This window comes from Arvicanthis niloticus, chromosome 3 (assembly GCF_011762505.2).
Source record: "Arvicanthis niloticus isolate mArvNil1 chromosome 3, mArvNil1.pat.X, whole genome shotgun sequence".
Classification (NCBI taxonomy): Eukaryota; Metazoa; Chordata; class Mammalia; order Rodentia; family Muridae; genus Arvicanthis; species Arvicanthis niloticus.
This window is the reverse complement of record NC_047660.1, coordinates 20,747,751-20,774,470: the sequence shown is the minus strand read 5'-3', so window position 1 is coordinate 20,774,470 and position 26,720 is coordinate 20,747,751. Positions and strand designations below refer to the sequence as shown.

Genomic DNA, 26,720 nt, shown 5'->3' with positions numbered 1-26,720 from the left:
TTTTTTTTCTTTAAAAAAAAAAAAATAAAACAGGCCTGTGGCCTGTGTTTCTATTATTAAAACACAACAACAATAACAGCAGCATAATACAATACTTCAGATTCTAGACTTTAAAAGGCCCCCTTTTATTTCTATCTCAACATTGATTTCAAAGCTTACATTCTTATCTGTTTCTTTGTCTGTTCTCCCACCCCACCCCACCCCACCCCCCTCTCTCCTTGTCATTTCCTGGCAGAAGGAATTCTGACTCTGAGGATGAGGACTCAGGCTCTTTCAGAAGCTCTACCATTTTTAGTAGACTAGAAAAGGCAGAACATAGGTTAGGAAGCAACTACAAAAGACCTTCACTCTTGTTGGAGCTAGCTGCCAAACATGCTATGAGGTCACGGGACACCCATGCAGCCAGGAGGACCAGCAGTGCTTTGGAGGAATCCAGGTGCACCTGTCTGCATGAGCTACCTGCTTGTGGCTGACCATGGACCTCTTGACTGCTTCTGCTGCTACATTAACCTAGGCCCTGAATACTGACTCATGGGAATATGACACAGGGTAAAGGCACAGTGTGTAACACACTGCCTTCTGCATGAGGCTGTTGACACAACGTCTATAGAAATCAACTTGCTTTAAATCTAACAAGGTGCCCGATGGTTAATATGCAAGAATTCTTTTGAGAAAAGCATCCCAAAAATGCTTTTAAAAATATTATCTAAATTTACTGTTGTGCCATGTATATTTCCACAGAGAAAGGAAATATTTTTAGGTAGACACTGGGAAGGGTAAGTCTGGAGAATACAAACCAAAGCCCATCTCGGGGTCTTTTATAAGACTATAGACCAGTTTGTTAGTTCTACTTACTGTGATGTGCACTATGGCATCAAGTATACAATGGCCAAGACTTGGCAATATCTAGGATCACACATCCCCTAGGGAGGAGATGAGGCCATTGTGGATAAAGAGAAGGCTACACCTGATCTGAGTTGTAGGTCAATCACTTGACTTTCATAGTATTCACTTTTCCTGGGAAGTATAGCCTAGTGTTTATTTAGATGACACCTCAGCAAAGTCAGAGAATAGTTTTGAGTATTTATCTTGTTTGTGATACTCCCTTCCATCACTCCTAAAAAAACCCCACACCCCCCCCCCCCCCCCGATGAATACTGGTTGGTCTGCTGCCTGATTACCTATCTCCCCATACTTACTGTGACTCTCCCTCCCTTTTTTCTTTTCTGTGCATCAGTCAGTTTTTATTGCTTCAGGCCCTCCAAACCTACTCTGATGACATCTTGTCCTCTGAAACAAATGTCAAACTCGATCCTACCTCTGGCCCAAGGCTCATAACTCGGAGGAAGAATCTCTCTCCCGCACCAGGCTATCGCGCCCACGACCTTGAGCTGCCAGCCCTGGATCCTGACTTAGAAAATGATGATTTCTTTGTCAGAAAAACCGGTGCTTTCCATGCAAATCCGTGTGCGCTTCGAGCCTTTGAAGACTTTAGGAGGTTCTCTGAGCCGGGCGATGCTGTGGAACGAGATATAATTTTGCAGTGTCGGGAAGGTGAACTCGTACTTCCAGATTTAGAAAAGGATGATATGATTGTTCGCAGGATCCCAGCCCAGAAGAAAGAAGTGCCCCTTTCTGGGGCCCCAGATAGATACCAGCCAGTCCCTTTCCCTGAACCCTGGACCCTACCTCCGGAAATCCAAGCAAAATTTCTCTCTGTGCTCGAAAGGACATGCCCACCCAAAGAAAAAAGCACTAGTTGTAGAGTGTTAGTACCTTCCTATCGACAGAAGAAAGACGACATGTTGACTCGCAAAATCCAGTCTTGGAAGCTGGGGACTGCTGTGCCTCCAGTCAGCTTCAAGCCTGGCCCCTGCAGCGAGGCCGACCTACAGAAGTGGGAGGCCATCCGGGAGGCCAGCAGGCTTAGGCACAGGAAGCGGCTGATGGTTGAGAGGTCAGAGTGTGTTTCTGCAAGGATTTGGCTTGTGATGGATGCTCTTGTGTAACTTTCCTTGAAAAAAAAAAAAGCCGCATCCGTTTTCAGCTCTGCATGTTGTGTGCCATTTTGAAGCATCCTGTAAAAAAAAAATTAGCTTTGAGAAACTTTCAGTCAATTGATGGACGAAGTGCAATGTCATATTTACATGTCTTAGGATGATTTGAGAAGGTATATGCAAAGCTTGCCTCTGGCATGAAAGCGTCCATTAGTACATTCCAATGTGAAGTTGGATAAAAATATTTCCATATTGTGTCTACAGGTGTTTTTTTTTTTTTTTTTTTTTTTTGTATTACGTCTAGCACTTTTGTGGTAGTCTAGCTGTGGTTTGGTTTTATGTGTTTATCATATTTCGCAGTGTCTTTTTTTATTGAGCTAAATATTAAATATGCCACGGTAGATTTCATTTAACTCGATTTTTTGTTGCCAATCTAGGTTTTTGTGAGCATTTTTATTTTTAAAGTTCAGTGCAAATCCCATTAAAATGCATGAGTCTGTCAAATTTTTTGTTTGTAGTTGTGGCCATTTCGGTAAAACGAGCCGTGCAACTTCCTGATAGCTGTTCAGTTTTCAGTTCACTGTAGGTGGGGAACGGGCAAAGTTGACCAGGCTGGATACAGTGAATGGCCCTAAATCTAACCGAGTTCCTAACAAGCGGAGGCCGTTTTTTAAATGAACTTGTTGGCTCAGAGTAAATTTAGAAAATGTTGATATTATTTGACCTCAGTTCATTGACATAGGAGACCGACTAAAAGTTGATATTTAAGAAGCGGCTAAGGGGCAGCCTGTTCAGATTTGCCCATCTCCTCTCAGACTCGTGGTAAAGATGTTGAATGCTTAGAAGCTAACACAACGGGAGAGAATGACCCTTTTTAATGTTTGGTTTTTTGGTTTCTCAGACTCTTTCAAAAGATTTATGGTGAGAATGGGTAAGTTTTCTGGTTCCCATTAAAAATAAACCTACGTATCTGTTTGTCTCCTCTGTCACTCACTGCACCTCTGTCCTGGCATGTTACTAAGTGGATGCTGTGTGCAGCGCATGGAACTTTTGTTTACTTTTTATTAACCTTGCAACCCCATAGCAATATTTTTGTATCTAAATGTCCAATGCATGAACTGTTGAACAAAGCAATAGGTTTTTTCCCTCTGTATTAAAATTTAACTCCGCCCTCTTTTTCTTTTCTTTTTTTTTTAACGTAATGGCTGAAAGTAACAAAAGCATCGGGCAAAGACTGTGTTCGTTTTGGTATTTAATTCCTACCACACACTAAGCTTCCGGTTTCTAGTTGTTTAAGGTCTTCCCCCACAGATTACATTTTAGAAAGCCTATGGTAGGAAAAGATATTACTGCTTGCTTAGTGGGAGAATTCATGTCGCTGGCGAAGTTCACACACTTACTTACTTAGCTCATGCAAGGCTTTATTAGTGGGGATGGTTGATAGTTTTAGGAAATATTTTTAAGATTCTTGATTATGATAGAAATTTAACTGTAACATGGATGCCTATAAAGAGCAAACTAGACTTCCAAAATTGTAAAAAGTAATCTTGGTAGTTTCCAATATTGTTACAAGAAGTATATTTTAATTATTTTGCAGGTTTGGTCTACTGGTATTTAACCTTCAGTGCATAAACATGTCAACGTAATGTAAAGCTGATTTTCTCACACGTTTTCCCAGTTCTAGACTATTTTAAACTGTCATTCATTCTCAATGCGGTATCACCTGGCTTTCTGTAACTGAAATCCATCGGTCATAGTGTTTGAGGAAGAGAGGTGAAGAACACCCAAAATTTTAATCAGTCTCAGGAGTGGAGTATTGTTCCGTTACCATGGTTTGCCTCATCTCTCGGAATCTCTAATTTTAAGAGTATTTAATAATGTTAGTAGTTTAGAAATTTTAGAAACTACCCAGATTGTCACAAAATTCACTGTAAGAACTCTGGATATGAAGACACAATTGAGGGATAGGTAGCTATTGCCATTACTTCTTCTGGTGTGCCATTTGAGGGGGAAGAGATTAGTCTTTGACATAAGACTTCAGTATCTGTTCATCAGTTCATCAGATCAGGAAAGCTGTTTTACCTTCATTTAAAATTCCCTTGAAGCTTCAATCACTGTGACTAACTTTCATGAGGAATTTTCGTTTGTAGTCACATTTGGCTTTGTGGCATAAACACATCTCGGAAACAGGTTTCCTAAAGGGGTTTAAGTACCAACAGTGTAAATGCTCGGAGGTTTGTAAGCACATAGCTACCTCTGACTTGACCCTACCTGTTTTTCCTTAGTGTATGGGGTGTGATGTGACTTGAATTACCCAGGGCAAGACTGGGTTCCATGGTAGAATTCATGCCCAGCTTGCCTGTGGCTGTAGGTGCAGTGCCCAGCACTGTGCTCCCACCCTTGCCACAGATACTCATAAAGAAAACTTAAATATTCAGCCTCAAAGTGCTGAGGATCTTTGTCTGAACGTTAGCAGTCGGCAGCATGTGCTTCCAGTCCGCAATTCCAAGTATTGGTTATCAGCGTTTGCTTGAGAAGGCTATTTAAAAAAATTCCTCCTGTGGTGTAGTGCTAAGGTAACTCCACAAATACAGCAAGATAATCTGTTAATTGAGACTAATGAATAATACATAACTTGTCAGATAATGGGGCCTCATGTGTCTTAGAAAATGCAGCTCTATTCAGAAGCAGTTGCAAGTTTATTTAATTTTCCCCTTTTTCTCTTAAGTTTTTTTCCCAAGTTACCAGTGATTTCCTTACATTGATTTCTTGTAATGAGAATAAAATATGAATTAAAATTGAGTTACCTATAGGAGTTTAATATACACTCCATTTCACATTTATGCTGGGTGAACTTTCTCCAAACATAATATAGTGGAAAAGTTTGGTACTTTGTAATTAAAAACTAACTGCCCATTATATGAATGCTTTATTTGTGCTACAGACCAATCTGAAGAGGAATGTGTAGGGTTCTTTTTCTCTTTTTGAATCCTTTGCCTATTAAACCCCAGCTTGCCCTTTGTGCAGTTTTGGGTGCTTGTGCATGCTGTGTAAGTGTTTTACTAAGCTTTGGATGGCATGCAATTCATTATGTTTATTAAGATGCTTTGTGTGTGACTGTTCGTTCTCATGTGTGCTCTTGTCTTGTGTTGTATGAATTTACATTTGTTTGGTTTTATGAAGTTTGGGATCTGGTCATATATGTTATAAGTGACGTACTTACAACAGTTTATAAAACTATGTATAAACGATCTTTCAATGTATTAACCACCAAATCGGCTATTAGTATCACAAGGAAATAAATACCAATTACATGTGAATTGATACTCAAAGACAGCTAAGGTGGCTATAGTTTTCTTATAGAGCTTGGCCAAATGACTTTGTAGGATTATCAGGTCGTAATAATCAGGACGGACATACAATCAAGGCAGGAAAAAGAGAGGGAGACAAGTTGACCTGGGTTATTTTCTGAGGATTTTCTTTCTGTGCCAGATGACATCTAGTTATATCTAGAAATATCATATTACAGCCAAGTGTGTGTGCGATTTACATTTAGGACTTTGTAAATGCCCCCCCCCCCAGGCGAGCTCTACAGGAAATGATTTTCTGAAATGTCAATAGTGTTGGTGTTTCCCGAATTAGTCGACAAATCTATAAATGAAAATTCCTTCTTACGCTCTTTTATTCTACTTGATGGTAGTTTCAGAGTGTCCCACAAAGATCTGAAGACTGGTTATTCATCACAAAATTCTATAGTGTCTAATGAAAATATATGTTCCGATAGGTGAATTAGCATATTTATGTTGCTTTCAAAGCTAGAGACCCTTAACTTACTCTCTTTGAGTTTCTATGAAGGCTGTGAGTAAATTCACATTTAGGAAAAAGCGTCTGATATTGTCTCTTTGGACTCTCTATTCTCTGGACATCCATCCAGCTGTAAGTTTACTGAAGCTGGAATTTAGGATAACCCTTATTTCCAGCAGAATGTGCCAGAAACATCATCTGCAGTCAGAGGCGTACAAGGAAATTATATCTTTGTGACTTATAATGATTTCTTCTTAAACTTCTTCTTATCCTTTCCTAATTCTATTAAATTAATTGTTAAGGCAAGGCGCTTGCTGCACCTGGGTATGCAGGGAGTGGTTACAAATGACGATATGAACTGGAGCCTTCCGAGTAAGGAAATAGAAGCAATGGTAGCAGGCAACTGTGAGCGAGCTACGTGACTCACCTGTGCATGGTCCATGCTAGGCGTGTCCTCTGTGATTTCCCTGATGCTGTCTTCAGGGCTTATCTCAGTTCTGGGAGGCAGACAGGGAGGTATTATCTGCATTCCATAGATGTGGAGAAAGAGACAGAGATTGCAGCTTTCCCAGGCATGGAGGTTCTCAGGTAGTAGAACCGGACTAGGGCTGTGCCTCAGGAGAAAACTCACAGAGACTGCTTGGCAGTGCTGGTGCCACTCAAGGATCTCAGGAGATTCTAATGTCACGTGGTTAATACTGACAACGAACGACTTCATCATCTTTGTACTCCAGAAGCTCTAGATTTTATCTCCATGGTCTGGGGCAAACCATTCTAATTTGAAGCGGTTTACAGAGTTAGTATCTACGAGGTTCCACTCAGTCAGGATCTGCTTTAATAAGAATTAGTCTATAGCACCAGATTTTAAAGACATGCACCAGCACAGCCTTACCCAGGTTTCATAAATTAGTGGACAAGGAGCTAAGGCCCCGAGAAAGAAACTGATGTGTGGGTCAGTGGGTTGAACCCTTCTGGCAGCTGGTCTAGAGCCCTCCCTTCTTGTCTCTTGCTGGAGCTTATGAAGACTGTTACAGCCTCTGCTCTTGCTTTAATGGGGGTAACTTTATATACTCCAGGAAGAAACTGTGCTCACATGCATGCCTATACAAAGACTTGCCTACTCTGGCTCACGTTCAGCTCACTTGGTTCATCTGTATGCATCTGGGCTGCTAGATCCAGCTCAGTGCTCAGGCACTCAGGGCCGAGAGGAAACCTTACCTTTGACTGGCACACCGTGTGGGAAAGTGTATAGTAATGCTTCCCAGCCCAGGAGGAGGAGAATAAGGAAAGAGTTCATGGAAGGTTCTGGATTAGTAAAAATGGTTCAACTTTCTACCCACAGAAAGGTTATTAGAGTATCAAATAGTATTTTATTTTTCTTTTATAGTTTATTCAGCTTCGTGTGTTCCATATTCAACTCATAACTTGGACCTGTGAATTCCCTTCTTTCTTACTGAATATTTTTGGTTTTAATTCAAAAAGCCTCTTACTATGTAGGCATGGCTTCAGTGAGTTTACATATTCTCAATTTCACGCGATTCAACTTGGTATGTAGTTATGCCTGGTGAGAGGTATATTATACATGTATAGGTTCACATGTTTTTCTATAGTTATAGTCTATATGTAATTGATTCCATACTAAATCTATATAGTGCTATAAAACTTGGAGAGCAGTTATGCTTTCCCACAGAATCAATTTGGATCTTCCATGCTTGATTATGTTCAGACTTATCTCATTCTTAGTACAGATACTGAGCGTATCTGCATGCACGGTGCTGCACTCATGTTTTCTTTCCAAGTAGCATATGGCATGTGAGAGGTGACCTAGGCATGCTTGTGCATACTATATAAGATGAAGCCAAGAGTTAGTAAATATGAGAAATACTATAGCTAAAGTACTAGAGCAGGTGAGAGAAGGGCAGTTCACTTTTCACACGGAAGAACCACGAAGACTGTGTGCAAGTGGTAGAACACTACCTAGATCATCAACTGAATGTGTTTATGGAGTACGTACTATGGACTGGACTTTGTTTTAAGCTTAGTGATCTATCATCAAACAGTCATATGTGATATCTAAAAATCTTAGAAGATTCAGCAGGTCACAGGGAAGTAAGAATGTCTTAGGTGCCAATAAATGCCCAAGGAAAAGAGGGCTGGGTTTAGGGTCAGCCCAGAGAGACAGACATTTGTAGGATGGAAAGAAGGAAACGCTGAATACCATTTAAGTGGTTACCTGGAAGTGAAGAGAAGTCATGTAGTTGGATGAGAAGTATTCTGGGCAGACTGAAGAACAAGGGGAGAAAGAAGCAAGAGGTGTGAGCATGAGCAAGGCTAGGCAGGAGGACAGTGAGACTGAGAACAAGGCAGAGTGTTAGAAATGAGTCTGGAGAGGCAGCAAGGGGCCAGATCATTTCAGACCCTGAAGGTCTTTGAAGATTCTTCTTAGAACTTTGATGGGAAGAAGCTCAAGTGTAGTGGTAGATGATCAAACCAATTTGGCTCCTGGCAGGTAGCATGTGTGCACCTGCCCACACACACGCATGAGTTAATTTTTGACATGCTCTAACTAGCTCGAAGACTGGGCACCCCTAACCCATCGACTACTAGCCAATGCTCCCCTTCGGTATTCCTGAGACTCCTAAACCTTCCTTTGCTACTCTAGGCCCAACCAGGGAAGTAGCCAGTGGCCACTTAACTCAAATTTTACATGGCTGGTTGGCTTTCTCTCCTGCAGCTCTTACGTCCCATCCTTCTCCCCTGAGTCACAGCGATTCTCTGTCTTTCTTTCTCCCAATTCCTAGCCTATGTGAATCTAAAGGTTCCTCCTCAGTCTACCTGCCCAGCCATTGGCTGTTGGCTCTTCATTGATCGATCAAAAACCAACTGGGGACAAGGACTTTCAACATTTGGACACACAGTTTCCCGATTTGATTAATTCAAAGCATTGAAACCAATTCCCAACACTCAGGTCTGGGGCTGAGTGTTCCATAACCTGACACTGACTTAGAACTGTTGAGCACGTTGAACTGGATGGTGGAAGCAGATAAGTTTCTGGGATTCTCCAAGAGGATGATGTGACAGTGTTGATCAGTCCGATGATGGGGCAGAGGTTAGAAGTTGTTGGATCCTAGAAATAGTAGAGGAATTGTGAATAAAGTAAGTGTCTCGAGAGTAAGAGAGGAACCTGGGTGATTTCAGGAATTTTGAGTCTAACAGTGGAAAGATGGAGTTGACCTTAACCGAGCTGAGGAAAACGGATGATGACTATGGCGAGAGCTTAGCCATGCTTGTGAGTGGTATTTTGAAAGAGAGGCATGGGCTTTTGAGTTGGAGGGAGCATTTGAGGGAAGCCACCTCCCATGAGAATGTAAGCAGCTGGTTTGGAAATGCAGGGGAGGGTTGTCTTCATGTGAACCCTCAGGCTGGCAGAGGGCTGGCAGTCTAAATGGAAAGAAAGCCGCATTAAATGAGAAGATAAGTAATTGAAAGTGAGGAGAAGAGAGGAACAAAAGCGAAAAGTGGTTCTTAGCTTTCAAATGTGGATGTCTGGGGCGCAGGTACCACCATTAACTATCACGGAGGAAAAGCAGATTGAGATCGGCTGTATCGGCAATAACTACCTGTTTGGTGAGGCCCTTTTTTTTTTTTTTTTTTTTTTTTTCCTTTCCAGATAGCATTTCAGCAGGTCCCTATTCAAGCATAAGCGCCTATTCACAAGTCATTGGAAATGAGTCAAGGAGGTTCCGATCCCTGGCTGGAGCCTCCTCCAGAGGCATTTGCAGAGTAGTTACAAGTACATTCCTGAATTAGCTAAGAGCGATTAAAAAAGATGTGATAGTAGATCTGGGGAGAATACAAAACTTAGGCGCCCAAGGATATAGTAATATAAGGGAAAATATGGTTAATTACAATGTAATTAAGCTCAGAGCACAATAAAGAGGACTTCCACTAGCCCACCTTTAAAATTCTGTCTCAGTGTCTCACTGCTCTTAGGGCTTAGCTGGTCCCAGCCTTCCTGAGAGGTCTTTTTTATCTGTGCAGTCTGCACAGGGCTAGCAGTCACATCCCAACTCAGTCGCTAACTCACCTGAAGTCTCTTTACTGCTAGGGAGCAGCTTTATACTCTTGGAGAAGTTCGACATCTGTTAGAAGATCGTTTTTACAGTGGTCTTTAAAATAGGTAACAGTAATGGGGGAAAATGGTTTTGAAACCCCCCACTCTGGCTTTATTGCCTGATTGCACATATCCATTATACAGGGGCTGCAAGTTAGGTTGTGAACTCTGTCTCATGAAGGACAGGGTAACCGAGGTGGTTCTGACGGGCTGTGGGAACTACTCGTGGTCTTCTGTGAATGGGTCCAGCTGCACACCGGCACAGTAGAGCTTAGAGAATGCTTGAGAACATTGTTTCATGGTGTTGAACTTGAGCAGAAAATATCAGGTAGTCACTAAATTATTTAGCAAGGGCCTAGTAAAAAGAAAAAAAAAATCAACCAGCCAAACTTTTACTAGCTTATCTTTGAGGGATTATAGACAAATTCAGACAGGTGATGTTAATAACTGATACTTTTTTTCCCAAATAATTTTAGAGTCGACCCCTCTAAATACAAGCACTGGATTATCACTTTCAGAACAGTTCAAGATTATTTTGACTACTTTGTGGAAAAGAAAAAAAGCATCTCACATCTGAGTTGAACACCAGGCTCTTGTTTCTGTGCTTTGGAAAAACACCATTTATCAGTGTGGTGCTATTTCAGGGACACTATCACTAAAGCATCTGGGTAGGGCAGTAGATATTTAGGTGGAATTTCTAAATATAAGCCCAGTCTTCATGTGAACCCTCAGGCCAGCCTCGAGAACCTTTGTGACTGTGGGTGTTTCTGTGACAGGAGCAAGTCCCTGAGCGATGTCAGCGCAGAGGATGTTCAGAACCTGCGTCAGCTGCGCTACGAGGAGATGCAGAAAATAAAATCGCAGTTAAAAGAACAAGATCAGAAATGGCAGGATGTGAGTCTTATACAATGGGGGGTGGTGGTGGTGGTGCACTTCTTGCTTCTCTTAAAAGGAAGTCAGTGTACTTAAGAGACAATTTTCCTTACTATTAAAGTATCCAGTACTATAGAAAATGAGGCCAAACACCGTCATAGGTCTTCAAGAACCATTGTAAAAAATAAAAAGTATGCTTGTCTTCTAAGAGACCGTGAATTCTCAAAGAGGGTGAAGTTTCTTCCTAGCAAGAAAGTGAGCTGTTTACTTGGGGGAGTGGCTGAGTTGGGGTATGATTGTTAATTATACCTCTGCTAGACAAAGAACATTGCTCAAGATTGAGATAGAAGAGGAACAGGATGTGTAGCTCAGATCTTGGCATTAGTGGAGAGAGATGACAAGTTCTCAAAGTTACTAGGAGACCGGGATGGAATACAACTCGGAATAATATTTTGGCTGAAGTCAGAATCTAGTGTGATTCAAAATGAACCATTTCAACAGAGCTGGTGTATACAAAGTGTTTATATGGACATAGACCTAACCTTTATCTTGAATCTTAAGGAAGAAAGTTTAACCCTTTGGTTGGATGAAGCAGTTACTGTAAGCTGTAGGAGTGTAAAGAACTGTAATAGATAACCATATTCCCAAGCCCAAAGAAATTGGAGGACTGCTTCCTAGTAAAAGAGTTGAGTAACAGCATGAACAAAATCACCAGAGAAAGTCAGTGCTAATGTTCAAATGCACTACTTTGCTAAAGTTTAGTGTCCTCTTATTTGAAAGTTGATTTGATGAACAGGAAACAGCCACAGGACTCAGGACTTGGGGGAAGGGGCGTTGGCTCCATCTTAAGGCACTTGTCTCATATGTGTGCTGCACCTGAAGTCAATCCTTGCAAAACCTAGCACTCAGCACCACTTAGCCAACTCACACAGTGAGTTTTTGATAAAATAATGATCAAGGTGGGCAACACATCAGGGGAGGGCAGAGGAATATCTGGGTCACCTTATTTCTTTTGGGAAAAGCCTTCATATTGGTTTCAGGTTGTAGAAAAGCAGGAGAGGCTCTGGGTGCCCCTAAAGTTTAGTGAACAGACTCACTTTCCAAGCCCTGTGTGTAGGGGGGCAAGGTCGGATTTGGTCTGAGAACTTGGGTATCCTTCCCTTTGGATTGGAGTTTCTCTCGGAATCCTTAGTATAGTATTTCTCTGATTTGGAAATGGAGGAATATTTGTTGCATTCAAAATGTCTCAATCCCTGAGTGTCACAACTGGCTTACGTAACTAGGGATAATTGAAAACCTGCATTAGGTATGTTCTGGCTGCTTTTGAACATGTTTCTGGAGATGTGGGAAGCAAGTGTGGGCTTATGCCTACATGATGTTCTCTGTTGTTTCCTCCCAGGTGGACTTTATTCTCTGAACCTAATGGGCAGTCCAGCATAATCTGCGGTTCTACCTTCTGTAGGGAGGATTGATTTTTTTTTCCCTTTAGGTTCCTCATTCTTCTTGGTAGAGAATTGGTCACACAAGGCATTGGTCTAACTTGTGTATAGTCTACCTTGTTAAGGGGAACCACATCTTATGCATCTTTGTGTTTCTGGGGATTGAGCTAGATGGAGTATTCACTTGAGCTAGATTGTTCCAGGGACATTTCTGTCCCTCCCATCAAGGTAAACATGTGAATCAAGGGGTTGCAGTGATATAGAATTGAATTTGAAATATTTCCAGATCTAGCAGCTAATTGCAAGCATTTAGCATTCCTTGAGAAATAGACATTGATATGATACTTTCTAGGATAACAAAAGTGGGATCCGTCTTATTAGGTCAGATTTTTCCGGCAGACACATGAGATAAAGGCTTAGTACAGAAACACTGGCTATAAAAAGCAAAATTAGGGCACCTTGGCACAATTGGGAGTGAGCGGTTTCAGCGTTGTAATGGGATACTCCAGCACGCTCTTGCTGCAAGCAAAAGGGCGTGCAGAAATTCAGGTATGACCGGGCTGATGTGATTTCTTGTTCAGGACCTTGCAAAATGGAAAGATCGTCGGAAGAGCTACACTTCAGATCTGCAGAAGAAAAAGGAAGAGAGGGAAGAGATTGAAAAGCAGGCACTTGAGAAGTCTGACCGAAGCTCCAAGACGTTTAGTGAAATGCTGCAAGACAGGTAACGAGCTGAACACCCCTTGTGTTTGGAGAGCCCAGTGCCAGGAATGTGGTGGGATGTGTGGTCACCAGTTCTAAACTGTAATCACGTGTACCGTAGCAGCTAGGGTTATGTTAAGTATTAAAACAATATTGTTGAACTAGTGATCTGAGTTAACAAAAGAAAATAATACTTAGCATTGGTGAGCAGTATTGCATGGTCTTCTGTAGAAGAAGGAAGTATTTTTAGTATTTGAAAAAAACCCCAAAACACTGGATTTTTCTCTTTAAAGTGGGTTTAAAGATGGGGTAGTCAAGTAAAATAAACCTTTACCTTTAAATGAATTCTTTACCTTTAAATGAATACTAACAATTCTTTGTTGAATTGTAGTGGTAGAGGATAAGTTAGATTTTTAAGGAAGTCTATGCAAGTGTGGACGTGTGGGTTTATTTATTCTCTGAGTGGTAATAGCAGGATAAAAGTGAAATTTAAACTTCCATGTGAGAACTTAACTGTGTGGACCCAGAGGAGATGGCTAGATCAGAGAGAAAGCAAATATGCTTTAAAAATAATGTCACAAAGGAAATATGCTGGCAGGTGAAATTAAACAAAGCGCCTTTGTGTCTGAAATGCCAGTGATGAAGAGCTTCATTCACTTAACTACAGAGGTGGGGGGGGGGGTAGCAACTCCCTCCTAACTGCAAGCTGAAGCTGTTTCATCAGTTCTGTAAGTATGGATAATAACCTTGAATCTATTATAATTGCCCATGGGGATTCTTTCTGTCAAGCTCCATGAACTGACTGGGTCTCTATAAAAGCTTGAGTCTTTTGTGCTATTATTTTTATCAATACATTATAAATTTTATGAAGCAAAACTTAGCAGAATCAGATTGGTCGTCAGCCACCTAAAGCGTTTTGAAAGACATAAATTTGTAGCTAAAAACTTGTGCATAATCAAGCATTAAACCTTCCTTATTCTATTATTAAAACCTTTTATGATTAAAGATACCCATTTGAGACCCTCCTCAATAAAAGGTCAGATCAGTTTCTTAGCTGACACTTAAAAATTATGTATAATCATGTTAGTGTTGTACTGATTTTTGTGTTTGCTTTACATTTTACTTATTATTTTACCCCATTTGGTGGTCAAATGCATAATTCTGTCGTAATGGCACATCTCTCTTTGCTAAGGGAATCTCGAAGTTCCACAATTACGTCTAGAAGGAGGATCTATTCCTCTGATGACATCCTGGATGATGGAGTGTTCCCTCCTACAGCGACTCTGTCAGAAACTCGTTACCAGAGTGAGAGACTAGAAGACAAGGCAAGAGCTCATCCTACTGAGATGCTCAAAGAAGATTCCACAACATTTGCAAACAGAGAGGACAGTGTAGCAGCTGAGATTCAGCTTGCTTCTCATATTCCTGAAGAGCAACGTTTGGCCCCTTCGCCTTCTGCAGAACCACGTCAGGCCTCTTTATCTTCTGCAGAATCACACCAGGCCCTGTTGCCTTCTGCAGAACCACACCAGGCCCCATTGTCTTCCGAAGAAACGCACCAGGCCCCATTGCTTTCCACAGAGCCACGCCAGGTCCCATTGCCTTCTGCAGAACCACGCCAGGCCCCTTTATCTGCTGCAGAACCATGCCAGGCCCCATTGCTTTCCACAGAGCCACGCCAGGCCCCTTTGCCTTCTGCAGAACCACACCAGGCCCCATTGGTTTCCACAGAGCCACGCCAGGCCCCTTTATCTGCTGCAGAACCACGCCAGGCCTCTTTATCTTCTGCACTACAGCGTCCATCCTCACTTTATTCTCAGCAGTCATGGAGTACAAGAGGAGAGTCAACTCGGATTTCAGCTTCTCTCCCTAGAAGTTACCAGAGAAGCGATACAGCCAGGTTAACATCTGTGGTCACAGCGAGACCTTTTGGCACATCATCAAGGGGAATCTCATCACTACCCAGATCCTACACGGTAAAAATGCCCCGGGTTCATTTAATCCGTCCCCAAGCACAGTGAGTAGGGGAGCTTGCGCAGAGACTGATCTGGACACAGATACTGACTGGGTGTATACAATATGGATGATGTACGTAAACAACCTTCATGATAATTTAGATCTAGTAAAAACAGGGGCGGTTAGATTTTAAAGAACAGATAAGATACATTTTGAGGTAGAACATTTATTTTTTTCTTGTCTTATGTTTTGCTTCTGAAGTATTAGGTTGAACATTATGAAACTGTCAGCAGTCAGCTCTTTCTGACCTACAATGCTGATGTTTTACATGGTTCATGTTAAATGTTCTCAGAGTTGTATATGTAAGGTTTTACCCCATCCTTCTTCCTACCTTAGAACTTGATGACTGAGAATACTGTTTTTTTTTCTTTTAAATGTGTCCATTTGTATCTCTAATGGGGTTTGGCATGCGTGGGGGATGTTAGCATTACGTACACGAAACAGTGTGGTCTGAATATTTAATGTTCACAGTTCTGTTGGTTCTGGCTATCTGCACTTAAGATCTTAAAATCTTGATATATAGATGAGAAGAATTATGGCTTAAAAAAATTAGTGTTTGGGGTGAAGAAAATTCACCTAAATCAGCCAGGAAATCCCTGATCAGCTTACTAAGAAAAATATAGACCTATTTGATTAAACTCATATGGCAGGCACTATTAGCATAGGACAGTTTGAGTCACTGTTATTATTAAAATGCATTGCAAATAAAGAGTTGACAACTCCAAGATGCAAGGCATTTCTATAATTTGATAAGAAATAAACACTGGGAATAGATGTAGAAAAACAAGCTAGCCAATTCAGTGCAAAGGAATTTAATGAAGCACAAAAAAGCATGTTTAACCTTGTGTTTAACATGAGGACAAGGCAAACAATTTTTTCACTCATTGGACTTACAAATATTTTAAATGTTCAGACTATTTGGTGTTGAGGAGGCTGAAATGCAGGCATCTGTTTTCTTTGTAAAGATGACAGGCAGCTATTACATATATGAAGCCTTTGATCCAGTGAGTTTTTGGAGCATCTGGGCTATAAAATAAAAACTCCATTTAAAAAGGCGTGCTTCAGTTGGTTGCAGTGCTTTTGAGGCGTGATGGATAGCTTGAAACAATTTAAGTAGCTATCAGATAGATAAATGATTGATATCCACACTCTGAGATTTCTGACAATTCAAAGAGCTAGTTTGGAGCTGTATCTTTTGACCTGCAGTGATGTGAACAAACAAATCGAGTTTTAGAAATCTATACATAATAATGCTTTTATCAGAACAAATGTTTCTGTGTGGGTGCATATTTGGTAGTGCGAAGGAAAGCACCCCAAGCCTTTGACAATAGTTACCTTGCTGTGGCAAATATACGTCACTTTAGTGGCTTTAAAATATTAATGAATCTGTTATAAAAACTGACCCTAAGGCTAGCAGAATATTGAGTTTAAAATGATGTTTCCTATTTAGATGGATGATGGCTGGAAATACAACGGAGATGCTGAAGATGTCAAGAGAGAGCAACCTGATTTGGGCAGAGCCACTGGCCTGAAGCCTGACTCCAGCCACTTTATTTCAGTCTCATCCAGTGAGAAGGAGGTAGCCACAGGAGACAATGTGGCCAACTTGTCCTCTCCCACACTCCCTTCCTCATCTGTCTCCCACCACCAGGCAGCTTCTTCCAAAGCCACGTTCTCATCGATGTCTGGTCTGGATTCAGTGTCTGACTCTGGAGAAGGGAGAAGCTCACCACAGAGGGAAGTTTCCAGGTCCCTGGTAAGTTTAGGAGGGTTCTCAGCCACGTGGCTCAGATACTTCAAGATTTCAAACAAGATCTGGAAACAGTTGTTTCAGCCTTTAGCTTTACAGTACAGTTTGCTATTTATATTACATGAAAATATAGTATGGTCTATTTTTAACTGAGTGTGGGGGCAGTCGGTCCATCCCAGCTCTCAGTTTGTAGATCCCAGACAACCTTCATGAGCTGTGTCTCTAGAGATTTGGTAGCGCAAAACTCTTGCAGGGTTTGCCTGAAGTTTTTATTATCCCATGTTTCTCTAGTTTCTGCTGCAGACCATTAATATATGTGTGAGTATGCAAAGCCCTTCTCGGTGGAAATCAATCAGCTGCAAAGAGAAATTGTCCCATTTAGTGGATGCTTGTCTCTAGGGACACAGCATTTTGCTATTTCGTAAATTCTTTTGTGGCTTCTCCTACTAATTTGTACTTCAGAATGGCCGCATTTGCTGTCACTCCTGTCTCTCAGTGGGAGCAACGAGGCTCAGTTAGAGCCTGACACCTGTGATTCTGAACATTTGGACTCCAGATAAAACATTCTAGCAGATTACAAATGAATGGGAATGTTTGTAAGTTTTCCTGTTTAAAACCCTAACAGATGGCTTTCAACAGAATTATTAGGTGATATGTTTTTTTTTTTTCAGTCTAGATGTAAAACCCACTAAAAGTCTTTGTCAAGCAAACAAAGCTTCTACAAAACACACACACACACACACACACACACACACACACACACACAACTTAACAACACTTATGTTAAGCAACTTGCTATTTGTATAACCCCCCTTCCCATGGAGGCATTTTTAATCTTTGGCTTGCTCGGTTCCTAAATCCTTGCAGTCTTATTGGGACATAGTTGTTTTCTAAGTCAAAAGATAACATGTCACTTGAAAATGTGAATAAAATAGATTTATGTGAACTAGTTTTACATAGCATATTTTTTTAGGTTTATTAGATTTTTAAGTGTATAAGAAAACTAAAAAAAATTTTCAACCTCTCTCCCTGCCTCCAGGCTATGACACTTACTTGGTATCTGAGAAATATGAGGAATACAAGGAAATAAAATCCTTGATGAATATATTGTTCAGAAATAGTCAGTGTTAGCGCTTAAGTAAGTTTTTGTTTTGTTTTTGTTTGGTGATAGGTGTTTTCTAGTTCTTGTTGTTTAGCTATTTTTCCTGTACATATTTACAAATATGTCTCTAAGACAGGTTTTTTTTTTCAGCTTGTAAAAATCATCAGTTATAAATTACAAAAACATTTTAGAGGAATTAGGAATTTATAGTCCTCAGTGGATGATAACAGTGCCTCTGTATACTACACCTGGGGACTGTAATGTATCAATCGGTGAATATAAAACCAGAGGCAAGGTATTTCTTGTCGTATGTGTTTGTACATTGCCTTCCCGCTTTCAAAGATCAAATGTAACAAAATAACTTGACCAATGTACTGCCTGCTAGATGCTGGGCCCACCTTCAAGGTGGCAGCTGGCAAACTGCACCCATGAATTAAAAAAAAAAAGAGGCCATGTGTGCTGTATAGGTGGGTATGTCCTCTGCTCAGGCAACTGCAAGAAGCCCAGATGAACCTGGTTTGTTCCAGCTTTCATCACAGTGGATTTACGCTGTCTTCATTAGTTTTGAAGCTGTATTCTGTCATGAAGGATTTAGCTGCATTTAATCACTGGAGCTAGTGAAATTCTTGAGCACGCTTGTATTTCACGTGGTGATTTGCTTGTCTCTATTTGGACTATCCATTTCTATGTCACCAGGAGAGCGCCTTATGGAGCTGGCTGACTCCAGAGAGGCTGGGCATGCGCAGCAGCTGATGGTCAGGCTCGCTGTACATTCACCCCGTCAAGTTTGTGTTCAAGCTCTCTCTGTAACTCTAGATGTTCATAGGGAAGGCGCAGTGAGTGGCTGACCACCTCCAATGCTTTGCTAGCTTTGGAAAAGCATGTTCTTCTGGTCTTTCTCTTCACTCCCCTGTGCTTTTGCTACTAGAGGCCTTATGTTTGTGTCTCCGGGATCTCCCATGTAATTACCCTGTTCAATCTCAGTTGCCAGTATTCTAATCCAGGTCCTTTTCCTGTCAATGCAAACGGGTAGAAGTAGCCTCAGGTGTGTTTGTTCTACCAAAGACTTTGTAATTTTGCTGTTCTAGAATCTCCTGAAGCATTCTGTCCTTTGAATGAAGTTCAGGGAACTCTGTGCTCTGTGGAGTACGGGTGTTCTTCATGAATGAATTCAGACTCCCCCCCACATCCCTCAGTGTGAACATGTTGAATGAGCGCGCGCCATGGGCTAGACAGGCCTCACTTTGCGTTATATAAGTAAACTCTTACCACAGCCCTGTGATGTCACCACTACCCTTTTTATTCTTTCCCACAGAAAATGGAAAGCATAGATGGTCACACTACCTTCTCAAGGCCACCGATGGCAGGAAGTGGTGGAGTAGAAATCTGAACTCAGAGTTTTACCCAAGATTGCCTACCTCTCACTACATCAGGGAAAGAGAGGTGCCTAAGAAAGTTAGTTTTGTTTGGACACACCAGATACGTTAGTCGTTATTTTTCTCTATTTGAAGATGTTTGCTCTGCTTATCTCTGTTTAATGCCTTTCAAGTTCTTCAAAGACAGGCTCTTTCATGATCCCTGTATTTTGTCTTCCTGGTTGGAACTGAACCAACCAACTACCCTCAAAAGTTAAACCCACTAACTTCTTCCTTGTTGCAAATATCCTTGTCTCCCCCCTTCATAGATAGTCTTTGTACCTTTCAGTCAACACACAGTTGTCAGTTAATGCTGACTTGACCTATATCAGTGCTGGCTCGAGCTACATTCAGAACCTTGGCTAAGATCTTCAAGTGTGATCCAGATCTGGGAGGCAATTTCAGATGTTTTTTGGTTCTTGAGTGTGGGGACTCTTGGGTTGAAGGGTGCTTTTGGAATGCAAGTTTTGTGATGTTACATAGAAGTATTTTAAGAATGCAAGTGGGGAGGCAGAGGATGGGAACCCATCTCAGAACTTGCTGATAGGGTGGTTAGGGAAGATACAGCCAAGAAAAGACATGAACATGGGTGCATTCACCTCTGCCCACAGGGGCTTCCAGTCCTCCCCAGTGGGTGAGCTATAGGTTTCCCACTGTATTTTCTTCCTCTCCTCCCTCTCTCAGAGATTTTGTGACCTCCCCAGTCCTCCCCACATCTTCCCCACCCCTTCTCCCTGGTCAATTTAGGTTGCCAGGGGACCAAAGAAAAGAGAAAGAGATTTGACTCAGTTCTTCCTCGCTCTTCAACTGCCTTGCCTTGCAGAGATGGCTTTTAAGATCCCCCGCCCCCCAGCTTGTTTTACATATAAGTTGCTGTTTTCTGTCCTTTCAGAGCCTCCTGCTCTCAAACACCACACAAGTCTACCTCTCAGAATCTCTGCCTCAGCCTTTGAGAACAATTCATTGAAGGAAAATAATAATAACAATACATTTGAAAGTAGGAAAAATTTTTATGTGATTTTGATCCTGTTTATGAACTGGATATGGCTCAGTGGTAGAGCATTTGCACACTATGAGGTTCTAAGTTCAATTCCCCAGTGCTGAATCTCTTGAAATACATGGGGTGTTTCTTATTCCAGTTTAATCCCATGCCTCGTATGTTACACCTCTGACTAGAGCCAGCTTACCCTGAAGGTGGGAAGCCCATCTTTCTCCTGTTAGCATGGGATCTGACTGTGGCTGTGTCATGTTGATTTTCAAACTACGATTACATGAGTTAAATAGAATTGTATTTAGTTCATCTGGAAACTGTTTAATCAGTGTGTATATTTGTTTAATGTGTTTCCAAGGGAAACAAAGAATGTAAGTCTTGAGCATCAGCCCTGGGCATTGGCACCTTTTAGATGTTTCATTTAATCTCAGCATCCCTCAAAAGAGATGCTACTGTCTCCAGTTTTACTGGTGAAATACTTGAAAGTTCAGTTAATGACGTGTCTCGGGCTGGTGAAATACATGGCCCTCACTCCATTTTCTCATAACCTAAGCACTAATCCTGATCAGTTTCTCTCCTCTTCCTCTTCTTCTTCCTCTTCCTCCTCCTCCTCCCCCTCCCTCTCCTCCTCCTTTTCCTTCTCCAATATGGCATGCTTAAAGTTGAGAATTGCCTTATATAGTTAGCACAGTGGCCTTGACTTCTTAAAAAAATTATTCGTGTGCCCGTGTCTGTCTGTGTGTATGCTGGCCACATGTGTATAGGTGCCCACAGGCCAGAAGATGGTGTAGGATCCACCAGAGCTGATTTATAAATGATTGTAAAATACCAGACATGGGTGCTGGGAACCAAACTTGGGTACTCTATGCAAACATCAAGCACTCTTTCCCACCAAACCACTCAGCCACTTCTGACTTATCTTTAACATTGCTATGCTTTCTGAATTTTATAACCACTAGAGATTGAAATATCTTCTGGCCCGTAGTGATAAAGTTATCTCAAACTGGCCACAATCTCTCAATTCCCATCCCTCAGCCTTCCAGGTATTATGGTTAGAACCATTGCCCTTGTACCTAACGATGAGATCATTCTTCAAACGATTCTGTGGAGAGGTGGCATATACGTATTGAAACTCACCTGAACTGAACTTATTTCAGAAATGCAGAATTTGAATTCAACCAAGCTGGCACTAGGGAGCTATTGGCAATGTAAAATCTGGGTGTGGTATAATCAGTCTGTTCTATAAGTAGACTTCTGACAGCTGTGGGGAAGGAGGGCTGGAGATACAAGAGAAAAACAGGAGGTGATAAGAGGGGAGAGAGGAAATATGCCTCTGAACTCTGATAGGGACATACAGGAGGGCGAAGAAGATGGGCTCATTCAAGGTCATAGTCTGTAAACTGTAGAACACATTATTAAAAGAGTGAACGAGGCAGCAGAAAGAGTAATTTGGGGGCAGGAGGGAAAGAAAGCAGAGAGAGGCATTTCTAACTCTCACAGTGGTTGAGTAGTGACACATGTAATCAAGATATGAAAGTCTGCAGGAGGTAGAACATGTCTTAGCAGAAGACATTTTAATTTTGAAACCATTGGACCTAGTAGCTTTAGTGTTGGTGAGTGTAAGTTACTTAGGAAAGCCTATGGTCAGAATGGTTCTGATTGACTGAGGAACTCCAAGATGAGAGACAAGGGGAAGGACACACTGGTAAGACTAAGATGTGAGTAGAGAGACTGAGGAGGGTGGGCAAGGTGGAGTGAGACAACAGGTGACTTACAAGAGTGCTCCCCAACTTACAGAAGCATTGCTGGGGCCTGGCAGGACACATGCTCTTCAGTTGGGGTTTGTAGATAACAGCTCAGAAGGCTTGAGTCAGCTGGTAGGGTTGGGCAAGCCATCTGCTGCTCTACAGTAGTAAATATACAGAGGATTCATGAAGACTTAGGTCTGTCTTTGGTGAGGGGACATGGCTCCAGTGTTAAAGAGGGACCGTGACATGAAGGCCACTTCCTTCCTCTTCTCATTCCAAGGAGAACCTGGCATGCACTAAGGAACCTTTTGGAAAGAAATTTAAAGATTTTTTTTTTCCCTTTGCTATTCTGAACTGTGTCACCCAAATCTGTTTTTAGTGTTGTTGTTTTTTTAATCAAATGCATAGGGTTTCCTAAGTCGGTACATTTGTCTAGTTGAAATGCTGGAAAGGAATAGTTTTCTTAGTGCGTAAGATTGACTCTGATTTTCACTAATTCCCATTGGTGGTGACATGGTAATTATAATTCATTAACTCTAGGAGAAATAATTCTGAAATCACTCTGGTGATATCAGGCCACTTTTGTCTATCCTTAGACAGTTAGAAGTCTCCTTCTGGCTTGTCAGTCTGACAGTGAGTGGTGCAATCTCACTTTCAGTGGGGACTTCTGTCCCAATTGTAGCCAATCTGAGGGAAATTGCTTTTAGCTTAAATGCTGAGCCGTTGATGGAAAACTATTATTTTCTCTTTTCTGGCATGGACAACTGAAACTCCTTGGGTAATTCATTTCTTAGTCATCAAAATAATCTAGGTTTCCCTGGATAATTTATACTTTTGTTCCATCTAGTTCAAAGAGATAATTTCTCAGTTTGTCTTCTGTAGCTCAGATCCTTTGTACCGCACTCACACCGCTTAAATTTTGTAGAGCAAGTTAAGAAATTAGAGGCCCTGCCTGAAGTCAGTGTTAAATAGTTCACACATGACCAAATTGTAGCTATGTTTACATGTAAAAAGTCTTAGGCATGATCTAGTAGTGCAGGAACTCAGCTCTTCACAGGAATGTCCAATGGCCTCAAGAATTCTATAATGAAGAAGCGATACAACTGGGAGCCTGTGACCTACAACTCTTATCCTCAAGTCACCATCACCTAATATTGTGTTTGAGTGTGTGTGTGTGTGTGTACACAGACATATGTATATGTTTTGTGAAGAATGCTGTTCACATAAGATTGTCATTTGAAAGGAGGGCCTCAACCATGAAAAACTTGAAAACCACTGTCAAAGACATTACATTCAATGTCATACACGAGGTAACTTGGGTATTGTCAGAGATTCCCTAGTAATTGTCCCTGTCTGGCTCTTTCTTTGCTTGCTTATTGTCCTGAGTATGGACATGGCAGGCTGGCTGCCTGTTGCCATAGCAAAACCATCCTCCCTGTTAGTAGGTCCAGAGAGGTGGTTGTCTGTTCTTTTATTTAACGTGTTCAGAGATGAACATGTTATTTTATTTTCTAGCTCAGAATAGCCTTTTGGAGAGAATTGTTCAGATTTACTGTAATTGTATAGCTCTTCCCCCTATGGTTGAAGCTCCTTCTCCATCTTTTATTTGGAAGAAAAGGACAATGTTCAATAGCAGTCTCCTACAGAGCATTTTTTAACATGTAGTTTGAGACTATTTATTAAAACATCATCTCATCTTTTATTCAACTAATAAAACTCCAGTTAGTGGCTTGACTGTGTAGCCCATTTGTCTGTCTTTGTATAACAATTGACTCTGTACTGCCCTTGGCTTAAAGTCAGATCTTTGTGTGTGTGGTAAAGATGACAATTTATCTCCACTGGGTCCCCTCTAACTTAAGTTCTTGCTAAGCAGTAGAACCAACCAGTGACTTTCTCTATTGTATTCTCAGCCAAGCTTTGTCACCTTCAGATTGACATTCAGCAGGCACATTAGTAACTCCTGTCATGATGACATCTGGATGCCTTTATTTAAACTCCTTCCAAAGGCCTCCCGGTGGAGACTTCTATTGGCTACATTTCTGTCTTGCTTTAGAAACCCCTTATATCCACTTTTGAAGAGTTACAATTATTTTTAAGAACCAGGGTCAAGCCTTATTCATCTTTCCTTTCCCAAGTGCTAAGTACCATGTCTTCCAGAGTCTGCATACAATTAGTGTGTGTGTACAGTGAGTAACTGAACTGTGTTATTGTGCTCCCATGTGTTCATAAGTCTTAGCACCTGCTTGTATCTTTGCTTTTCTTTCATTTCTTGTAATTCCTACATATTATACAGGTTTTCTCAGAGTACTGTCACTTGAATCTTAAATTTATTTTATGGTAGAAAAGCATAGGCAGAAAGCTTATCACTGCTTTGAGGGTAACTGCCAAATTAAAATGAAGAGTTGGCAGTCTGTGATCTGAAAAGTAAAGTAGATTTGGGAAGATTTTTTTTTTTTTTTTAAATAGGTGTGCCTAAGTTCTTTATGATTAGAAAATAAAGAAAAAGACTAATCTGATAAACTCAGTGTTGTTTATATCTGTTTTTACCTCAAATAAGGTGTATATTAAGGAAGATATTTAAAATTTTTAATTACATTTATTTGTGTGTGTGTGTGTGTTTGTGTGTTATTCACTCAGAAGACAACCTGGAGGAGTTAGGCCTCTCCTCCTACCTTCTGAGGCCTGGTGACTTACCAGGCTTAGTAGTAAGTGTTTTTCCTTGTGGAGCCATCTGCTGGCCAATGAAAGATGATTTAACAATGGTAGCTTACTGTGAAACAAATTTGGTTTAGAAAATTATTTATGCAAATCCTGGGGCCTGGAGAGATGGCACAAAAGTTAAGAACCCTGGCTCCTCTTCCAGAGGACTCAGGCTCAGTTCCTAGAACCCATATAGTAGGTCACAACTGTCTGTAACTGCTGTTCCAGAGGATATAATAGCCACTTTTGGGTCTGTGGACACTGCACACATGAAGTATATACTTACATAAAGACAAAACACACATAAAATAAAAAATATCTTAAGAGAGTGAGGATGGAGAGGACTAGAGAGAAGGGAGAGATAGAATATGAATGTAAATATATAAATATACCCTGGGCAGTTTAGGATCTGTTTTTGTGTAGTATAGTAAGAAGGGTGGAAGTAGTGTTCTGCTTTTTTCAAGATGCTATTGTTCTTGGGTTCTCGTGGGTACTGATGATGCCTTAAAGGAGCCATGATCTGGGCATATTACTGTGTCGTTTCTCTCAGATGAGTGAACAGAGTTCTGTCTTTTGGGCACCAGCAATTTCTTTGCTTCTGTACCCTTATGAACCAGTTAGGCCAGTTAACAAATATGCCCAACGAGGCAGGCCTCTTCAGTTCCAGATGGATTACCCATACTGATAACTATGGGGCTTTTGCCTGTTTCAGCTATAAATGCTTAATATTGGAGGTAGACTATTTTTCAATACGCTCTCTGTCATTTTAAAAACAAATAATGTAAGTTACTCTTTTTTGTTTTAGGCGATGAGTAAGTGGTTTGTAAATTAGACTTGCTTGTATGGTGAATAACAGCCTAGATTTTGTTAACGGCCAACCTGTTTGTAGGATTATATTTTAAAAAGGAAGGAAAATGTTGGTTGATGATAAACTTGCCCTTACCTTATTTTAGTAGAAAAAACTACTTGGTGATATACATATAAGTGAACATTTTATCAAACCCAAGGAAGAAAGTGGGAAGCTGCTTGCTGCCCCATGATGAAGGTGCACCTTGGTGTAGCCTTCCGTCTTTCATAGATAGGTTTTCCTCCTTGCGGGTGCCAGGGACACCTGATACCAGCGTTTCATGTTTTACTTTCAGGATCAGTTCAGCGATATGAGAATCAGCATAAACCAGACGCCCGGGAACAAACATGTCTTTGGGTTTACAATAAAATGGGATGTTTCTGGGATCTTCGTAGCATCAGTTGAAAAAGGTAACTATAAACCGAGTTGTAGACCTAACTATATTGTGCAATCTTCTCTTCTGTGTACGTGGGAAATGAGAAGCAACTTGATTTGGGACGTAGTGGATACATGTAGGAAAGATGCATTTCAGTGGAGGCAGAAGGTGAAGTTTCTTCCCTGAGACAAATAGTTGAAATGACAAATTACATATTGTTTATTTTTCCTTCCTAATTCATTTTAGTTTTGAGGAATCTCTATTTTGTAAACTTACAGAATTTTCTTTAAAAAAAAAAAAAACCTGAATTTCTAGAAATGTTAACATGTAATACTTACTTAAAAATTTAGTATAGATTTTCTGTGAATGATTGTGTTTTGTGGTAGATGTATAAGGCATATAATAGACCAGCATGGGGGTTGTTTATGTTGTTGTTTGCAGTGGCTTGATCCAAATGTGTCACCCATGCTAGGTCCTCTGTCTGTTGTCACCTCCAGCGAAGAATGTTTTCTAAGCGTTGTTAGTATTTTATCTGCCACTTTTTATATGTTCATGGTGCTTTGGGACTCTGCTGCCTGATTACTTCTCCCATAGCCAGGGTTATGCCAAGGCAAACCCGGAAACTGCTGAATATGCCCCCAAGGTTGAAAATTACAGTGATATCTGTCCTAGTTGAAAGGAGGTCTCTCTTTAAATATTTTTATTATACACAACTGTATGCTGATTTTGCTCTTTTAAAATTTAAGATTATTGTAATCATGGTGCTTTAGTCGTAGTTTTATGTGGTTCTCTTTTTTTTTTTTTCTTGTATTCCCCACCCCCAGGGTTCTAATTGATGCTCAATTA

General features: G+C 40.9%; 1 protein-coding gene across 10 annotated transcripts in view; it reads left to right on the top strand.

The window, feature by feature from the left end:
- The window catches only part of Lmo7 (LIM domain 7), a 188,366-nt gene that overhangs the window by 139,408 nt on the left and 22,238 nt on the right, over positions 1 to 26,720 (top strand). For 5 of the 10 annotated variants that reach the window (XM_076930623.1, XM_076930620.1, XM_076930622.1 and 2 more), the window contains exons 10-17: positions 236 to 436; positions 1,238 to 1,957; positions 2,899 to 2,928; positions 10,692 to 10,809; positions 12,809 to 12,951; positions 14,122 to 14,905; positions 16,396 to 16,701; positions 25,794 to 25,908. In XM_076930623.1, coding sequence (XP_076786738.1) covers positions 236 to 436; positions 1,238 to 1,957; positions 2,899 to 2,928; positions 10,692 to 10,809; positions 12,809 to 12,951; positions 14,122 to 14,905; positions 16,396 to 16,701; positions 25,794 to 25,908 — 2,417 coding nt within the window. The remainder of the gene's footprint in view (positions 1 to 235; positions 437 to 1,237; positions 1,958 to 2,898; positions 2,929 to 10,691; positions 10,810 to 12,808; positions 12,952 to 14,121; positions 14,906 to 16,395; positions 16,702 to 25,793; positions 25,909 to 26,720) is intronic. The other 5 variants (XM_034497607.2, XM_076930624.1, XM_034497610.2 and 2 more) reach the window with 3 other exon arrangements.